The sequence below is a fragment of the Acinonyx jubatus genome, chromosome C2 (assembly GCF_027475565.1).
Source record: "Acinonyx jubatus isolate Ajub_Pintada_27869175 chromosome C2, VMU_Ajub_asm_v1.0, whole genome shotgun sequence".
NCBI lineage: Eukaryota > Metazoa > Chordata > Mammalia > Carnivora > Felidae > Acinonyx > Acinonyx jubatus.
In genome coordinates, this window is record NC_069384.1 from 118,877,902 (window position 1) to 118,886,136 (window position 8,235).

Genomic DNA, 8,235 nt, shown 5'->3' on the forward strand with positions numbered 1-8,235 from the left:
TCTGGCCTCCATCCACCCAACCTAGCCTGCCAGGTACTTCTGGTTAATTATGCATCAGCTTTTTCCAAGCCACCCCCTGCCAGTCTCTACGAATTCGTCTTAGTTCTCTTTCCATTTCGTGCTAGAACGCACCTCCTCTCTTAAGTCCTGCCTCATCAACACCCTCCGCTATGCTATTATCAGCCCTTGACTCGGGCACAGCTCTGCTTGGGAACCCTGGTTCAATAAATGCTTCAGATGGTTAGAGGCTTTCTGAATCGGCCGGTCTTCATCTGAAATTTTTCAATAAAACGTGGAGTTTGAGCAGCCCGCCCTGAGTTGTTGGACTTTGGCTCCAAACCAGACTCCCAGTTAAAGACACAAGAACACGAGGTTGGGTGAGCCACGGCCCTGGAGGGTTGGTGAGCGCGACCGGAGGACGGTTTAGGAACGGTTCGTTTGGACAGGATGCGGACGAAGGAAAGGAGGTTAGTGACGCACCTGAATAAGTCCGCTAGACGAAAAGGAATAAACTAAGGCTTTTATCGTGTAGATTAAGGGACCCGCGCGCCCGCGCGCAAGCGCGCGCGCACACACGCCACATGCAAGAAAAGAGAGGGGCAGTCTCAGGTATCTGACAATGACACGGCTCTGATCGAGATACGGTCTCAAAGGCCCCCGATTTCCGGAGCTCCCTACCCCCGCCACCTCCGAAGATTACTGTTAGCGCATCTCTCCGCCCACCCCAGGCTCTGGAACTCCAGGCACCCTCCCCCCAACCCGGTGGCCCCAGCTCCCCGCCCCCCCTCCCCCCGAGAACACTGCTCCCCAGTGTCCTCTGGAACGCCGGAGTGGCTGTCGGGTTTCGAACCCGGGCGTCGACCCTGGCCCTTGGTGCGCTCAGCCGAGTCGCTGGCGCTGCCTTTGCCCCCACATCAATCATTTAGGGGCTCGCTCGGGCTACTGCGGCCCGAGGAAGGGGGATGGTACGGAACTCGAGACAGGGGACAACTCTATCCCCCGAGGCGGCTGCGAAACACTAGCCGGGGAGGCCCCCGCCCTCCCTCGGTGCGCCTGTCCCTCCCTCCTTCCAGCGCCTCGGCTCCCACATCCCCGCCTCCCGCTCCGGGGGCGGCGGCGGCCGCGGCGGCGGCGGCTGCGCCCGCGCCCGCACCGCGCGATGCCCAGTCACCGCAGCAGCGCCGCCGCTGCCGCAGCAGTCCGCCGCCGCCGCCGCCGCTGCCGCAGCGCGGGCGACCGCGAGCCCGTAGCAGGGAGCCTGGCGAAGGCGCCGCCGAGCCCGCGGGCTCCTGCCAGTCGCTGCGCTGCTTATAACCTGATTATTGTTTCTATTTATTTTTTTAGGAAGGGCTGCTCAGAATAAGGTCTTCTCTTGAATCGGCAGCGACGCCCCCGGCGCGTGCACAAAGGCTCCGACGGCGGCCGGCGGGGACTGCCGAGCGCGCGGGAGCCGGCGCCAGAGGTCGCCTCTGCGCGACCTAGCCAAGCCCCAGGCACCATGCCGCGGCGCCTGCAGCCCCGGGGAGCAGGCACAAAGGGCCCGCCGGCCACAACCTTGGCGGCTTCGGAGGCCGCCTCGCGTCCCCATCCCTCCGCCTCCGGGGACCCCCCAGCATCGGCCAAGCCGCTGCTGCGCTGGGACGAGGTGCCCGACGACTTCGTGGAGTGCTTCATCCTGTCGGGCTACCGGCGGCTGCCTTGTACGGCGCAGGAGTGCCTAGCCTCGGTACTGAAGCCTACCAACGAGACGCTCAACTTCTGGACGCACTTCATCCCGCTACTGCTGTTCCTGAGCAAGTTCTGCCGCCTGTTTTTCCTGAGCGGCCAGGACGTGCCCTTCCATCACCCATGGCTGCTGCCGCTGTGGTGCTACGCGTCGGGCGTGCTGCTGACCTTCGCCATGAGCTGCACGGCGCACGTGTTCAGCTGCCTGTCGCTGCGCCTGCGCGCTGCCTTCTTCTACCTGGACTACGCGTCCATCAGCTACTACGGTTTTGGCAGCACGGTGGCCTACTACTACTACCTGCTGCCGGGCCTGAGCTTGTTGGACGCCAGAGTGATGACACCATATGTGCAGCAGCGCCTGGGCTGGCACGTGGACTGCACACGCCTCATTGCTGCCTACCGCGCGCTCGTGCTGCCCGTGGCCTTCGTGCTGGCTGTGGCCTGCACGGTGGCCTGCTGCAAGAGCCGCACAGACTGGTGCTCTTACCCGTTCGCGCTTCGCACTTTTGTCTTCGTCATGCCGCTCAGCATGGCCTGCCCCATCATGCTCGAGAGCTGGCTCTTTGACCTGCGCGGTGAGAACCCCACGCTCTTCGTGCACTTCTATCGTCGCTACTTCTGGCTAGTGGTGGCCGCCTTCTTCAATGTGAGCAAGATCCCTGAGCGCATCCAGCCAGGCCTCTTTGACATCATTGGCCACAGCCACCAGCTCTTCCACATATTCACTTTTCTCAGCATCTATGACCAGGTGTACTATGTGGAGGAGGGCCTGCGCCAATTCCTCAAGGCGCCGCCTGCTGCACCCACCTTTTCTGGCACAGTGGGTTACATGCTGCTGCTGGTGGTCTGTCTGGGGCTGGTCATCAAGAAGTTCCTAAACAACTCGGAATTCTGCAGTAAAAAGTGAACCTTCGCCTTGGAGGAGGCCGCTGGTTTGCTCACCTATTTGTTTGGAGTTTCTGTTGTTGCTACTGTTGGTTTGTTTTCAAGTTTTGTTGTGTTTCCTTCTTTGCTCGAGGAAGGTGCTGCAAAACCACAGGAAAAAAATCCAATGCAACAAGGGGGTCTCAGTGCACTTGGGGCTTTTGAAGAGGGAGGTGGTTCCAGCAGGAGGGAGAGGGTACCTGGTTCTTGCCCCTGGAAAAATTCTGGTGGTGTCTCTGACATCCAGAGGCAGTGAGGAAGATCCCAAATAAAACCCCAAACAGTTCGGTTTTCCGGTCACTTTCTGTGCCAGTGGTAATGACAAGTAGCCCTTGTGAGGTCAAGTATGCAGTAAAGAGGGTAAGTAGACAAAATCGTTGGGTACTTCCATTTCAGTCTGAGGAATGCTTGGATTTGTCAAAAGAATGGAGCTTTGTAGGAAACGGGCACAAAGACACAAACCCAGGGCTTAACCTACTAGAAAATGCATGGAATGTGAACACAAGTTAATTATCTCAAAATGTTTCTCAGATGTTATTTAAATAGTAATATATACAATGATTTTTCATGATTTATCAAAGCCTGTGATATGCACTGAATTGTCTTTGTTACATAGTTTTGAATTTTGCAGCCCTTCTGCATTGCATACACTTGAACTGGACATCAGGGCAAGCTGCTTGAGAATTCTCAACTACTTTTTTAAACAGTGTTTTCTGAAGGTGTATGTGTGTCATGATACAACTGTGAATTATTATACCTTAGGGACTCTGGTTAAACTATTGTTGAGGAGCTCAGTGGTTTGTATACATCCCAGATTCCAATTTACTTTAATGTATTCCACAAAACCTTTCTTATTTTTTGTTTTGTTTTTGATTTTATTGTTTCCTTCTCTAATTATTTAAATTGCCACTAGAATAATGTGCCTTTTGAAGGAATGCCCAAAGGACGGGTCCTCAAACATAGTTTCATGCATGGGGAGAGCAGTAAGAATAAGCGTTTCTTACTTTACTGCAAATCAGGGTCTAACATTCCACCCAGAAGAGAAGGAAGATGGTGTTGATTTTAAGTTTTTGGTAGGACTGGAAGTAGCTTACCGGGACCTGCAGAGCATTTGACTTCTCTAAGAGAAGGAGTCAACCCGCTAAAGTGGCTGTGGTTCTTAATGCAGCCATTGGGGAAGGTGAGAGGAAACTGTTCTACACCGATGCCATTTATCCTTGCTTAAAATTCAAAACATAATATGCAGGAATAACTGAGGCAGTTAAATTATGGAAGTCGGGAGCATATTACTTGAGTTGTAATTGAAAATGTTGAGTTAAATAACATTAACTTTGCATAGTTAAAACCCTGAAGTCTCATTTGGATCCCCACTATGGAAATGAATGGCAGTGGCCCTAAGTCGTTGAAAAATTAGTGAATGTGCTCCTGCGATCCTTCCTAACAACAACATCGGCCGATGTTATTTAAGACATTTCTCATAAACAATAACCTGTACTTGAGATAACAACTCTAGGTTAACACAAAACCACTGAGGTGGCTTATTGAAATACTTATCACACTTCCTGATAAATTCTTTTGGTTAAGAGCCAAATAAGTCATTGAATGGGGAGTCTTGACTTCATAGTATAATTTAGATCAAGCACATAAGGTAGATGAACACTTACCTCAGCACTGGTAGGCTGGATCTCCTTAAAAGATCTGTTTTTGTTTATGCTTTTAATCTCTACTGTATTTGTAAACAGAGAGGCTTGGCACAATTCCCTGGAATAACCAGTATTCTTGTGTGTTAATCTGCACACAGAAGTTAACTTTACATATGTCTATATTTAATTTAGAACCTCTTAATGGGATTGTAAATACACTTTGCACATTTGCTGATGGGTGTCTGTCCAATCTTACGCAAAGTGCAAGGAGGTTCCCCTTAGGTGATAGAGGCTGAGAATTTGTGCCTAGCACAGATGTTTTTCCTCAGCTATAACTTAACTCAGTGCATGTATTCAAGGACAGTTGTGGAAATCAGGATATTTCCACATGCAAACTTATTTGCATGTCATTGCTGTCTCTTCTAGAGCTCCAAAGAATGTTAGTGTGGAAGCTAGAGAAACAGGTCGAAGACTGTTTGGTAGCTTCCTTGTAAAATGGGACCTCCCCTTTCAGATGGAACTTTCAAGGGACAGATTCTAAAAAGGGTCCATGAGTTTGAGAACAAGAAATAAACCCCATATTTGTCATTTTAAACTTTTGTAGGAGATGTTCTGGGTCTACAAATAGAATTATCTTCTTGCCCTGTGTCTTTGTCCTTAAACAGAGGCCACTTAAGGATAAATTTATACCCATATCATTTTCAAGTGATTATGATGCATGAGCCCAGTAAGGTGACACAGTTTTCCCCTGAAAGTTTTCAGCACCCCGTATGTCCCAGAGTGAATGAGGACTCACTTTCCTTCCCTTTGCCTTTTCCTTCCTCCACTTTGCTTTCCCTCATTCCATCTCAGTTTTTATGTACCACATATAACATTGATAAAAGGACATTCTGGTGGAAAACAATGGTTTGACTTCACTTCATATTTGCAAATAGATACCATATATGCTATAAAGGACCAGGGATGATTTGTGAAACTATGTATGTTATTTGCTAAATTATATCAGATTTCTGTCCAGATGAATGATGATATTTTAGAAGCAGCAAATATTTACTGAGTTTCCATTTGCATGGAACTAGCCAGGTATATTATTACATATTTCAGGGGTAACACAGCAGTCAGAATAAAATATCTTTAAAAAATATCTTTGACATTCTCCATTTTGCCATACCCATTAGAATTCAGTTTTGCTTTATTGTGTTCAGCTGTTTGAAATGTAGAACAAATGATAAATAAGAATGTACTCCATTATCTCTGCAAAACCTATTTTGCCAGTGGAATTTTGAAGCAGATTATGTAATACATTTTATTTTTACTTGTTAGTCATGATCTCGATGACATCTCAAGGAGCAGCGTCATAAAGTCATGCCTGGGAAATAAGGGGGTCTGACTTCAGAGCCTGTCACCTTGGGGGCTGGTCTCAGGCTGACTCAGCTGAGTGGGTTGGCTAAAGGGGGTTCCTTTCTTCCATGTCCTTGCAGCTACACCCTCAGGTGAAAGGGATGACCTTCCCAGAGAGAAGTGAGTTTTTTGGTCATGTCATGACTGGCTTGTAAAAATAAACGTGATCTTTTCCACTGGCCATACACTTTCTATAAATAGCCCGGGAAGAAAGTATGGGGCTTCAGAGCTGGCCAGAGTGGCCTTCACATGTTTCCATTCATAAATCCTACCCTTAAGTGCTTGCAGTTAAAAACCATTTAGCCTAATTCATCATGCCACTTCAGGGGAATCATTTCTAAGAATGCAGAATTGGGGGGATGGAGGTGATTTTTATTTTTTCTGATTTGGTGCTGAATCTGAGGGCTCCCAGCAATAAAGAACAGGGATTGTTACCTTCAAATCTCTTCTCAGTTTTATTTGGTTAATCTGCTCAAAGCTATAGTAGGAGACAGGTACAGTAGGAATTATCTCCATTTCGAGGTTCTACCAAGGCACAGAATGAAGTTTTCAAACTGGCATTAGAATGTGGGGATGGCTGTGTGCTCAGCTGAGTGTTTCTTGCTAGTTTGCATGGCTATGATGCCTGGCCAAGCACACAGACACTAATTGGAGATGTATGTGGATACAGGTATATAATTTATAATTGTAAAACAGTGAAGTGAGATGTGGTTATCCTTGAATTTAGATTATAAAAATCTTAAACAGAATGTTACCAGGTAAATAGTTTTTATCATCTTGGATTGTTCTTCATCTATTAACATCTACCATGCTGACTTTACCCTGTCAGTATCTTTTGAGTTGATTTCCACATTTGTTCATGTAATCCTTTTAATAATCATTGAGCACCTACTGCATAGAAGACATTGGTGAAGGATCCATCCATATTATTACAGTTTGGTTCTTTTCTCCTTTCGGTTAGCGTAAGAGCAATGCATAGAATCTTATTTCAATTAACATGCTAACTTGCCCAGAATCAATTTCTTTCCTTTCTCTCTCTCTTTTTTTTTTCTGTCTGCTCCTAGGCCTATGTGAATTTTATTATTAAAAATAATTTAAAAATTTAATTACATTGAGGGTGAAGGGATAGCAGGCATATGTACATAGAAAGGGTTGGAAATTTTATCATCACTACTAATAGAGATACTAATCACAACCACTTTTGGGGTGGTTAATAGTATTCATGTCATTATGAAGCAAGTTTCATCCAAAGTGCCTAGAGTGTGATGTCATTAAGTGTCTGAATTTCATAGATAACATACTTAAGTTTTAAAAGTATGAGCTTAAATCTCCAAAGATTAACTGACGTTCTTTAACCTTTTCTTCTTTTAAGGTCATTGTGTTGTAATCTATAAAACAAGTCTTAGAAAAAAAATTGATCTAGAGTAAATTATAAAGAAAGAGTATGAGATGTGGAAAAGACAGGAAGAAGGCATGAGATGGGGAGAACAAGGAGGATTAGACTCAAAGAGTTACAATGGGACAGCAAGTTCAACTATGGACAATTTCTCCTGAGTTTTAAGTTTTGTCCCTAGAAAAGCATGTGAACTCACATGGGGTTAGCACTCAAATGGACAGGCAAGGAATTCTATTTGGCAGCCTAATCACATCCTGTAGCTTTTGACCTAAGCACCAGTGCCAAGGTACATTTCGAGTAGTACACTTACCCCTAGCTTAATGTCCTTAATTTGTTTCCATAAAAATTAGGACGTAAGGCAAAAAGGCATTAGGGGATAGCACCAGCCAATTGTAAATCACCTTTCAAATCATCTCTTTAAAGGATTGCCAATATCCTCTGACATAAATTGCCTGACGAAAAGCAAACAAGCCTAGACAAACTGAAAAAAGAAGGCTTTCACTGGTTTAAGCTGAGCACTACTATATTCCATTGTGATAGGCCACACACCTTCCTGGTGAAGATTTTATTCCTTCTTCAATACTATGAATAGTTCTCTCTTAATTGTGAAAATGGATGTCAGTTCTCCTTAGTTACTATTCTAAAAATTGAATGCAAATTTTTGTTGTTGTTTTAAAAGGACAAATGTATTGTGTTTCTGGTTTGCAGATTTCTAACCAGTTTGTGGGCTTTTTTCTTTTAGAAGAGCTTCTTAAGAGTCTGTGAGCAAGTTGCAGAATTAGAGTATTTATTTATAGGTCAGAGACCAAGAATGCTCATTTGGCTGTTAACTCTGGCAGGATGTGAAAGCTTTGAATACATATGCAACAAAATGATCACTTATTTACTATTTAACTCAATGGAAAATAGCCTTTCATTTGAACTTTGGAAAACGTTCCCCAATGTATTGTGCATCTAAATGTTATACATGATCCTTAATATTTTTTGTTCTTAACCTATCTCTGAAAGCTATTCCAAACATGGCATTCCTCAAGGATTATTTCTTGAATGTGCAAAATTATTCTTGAATGTGTAACAGGGGCAGGCCACCTTTCTCATGCCTTACAGCTCCACCTAAAATATGCAATAAGCACTCAAGGAGGAGTG

At 45.7% G+C, this 8,235-nt stretch overlaps 1 protein-coding gene across 3 annotated transcripts; it reads left to right on the top strand.

Moving 5' to 3' along the window:
* Positions 1 to 212: 212 nt before the first annotated feature.
* PAQR9 (progestin and adipoQ receptor family member 9) lies at positions 213 to 6,860 on the top strand. Of its 3 annotated transcripts, none has more exons than XM_027061674.2 (2): positions 213 to 467; positions 1,345 to 6,860. In XM_027061674.2, the coding sequence occupies exon 2, from the start codon at positions 1,499 to 1,501 to the stop codon at positions 2,630 to 2,632; it is 1,134 nt and encodes a 377-aa protein (XP_026917475.1). In that variant the 5' UTR covers positions 213 to 467; positions 1,345 to 1,498; the 3' UTR covers positions 2,633 to 6,860. The 3 variants fall into 3 exon arrangements, with proteins under 3 accessions (XP_026917475.1, XP_026917474.1, XP_026917473.1); XM_027061673.2 differs by lacking the exon at positions 213 to 467 and adding an exon at positions 837 to 965; XM_027061672.2 differs by lacking the exon at positions 213 to 467 and adding an exon at positions 838 to 1,047.
* Positions 6,861 to 8,235: the final 1,375 nt, after the last annotated feature.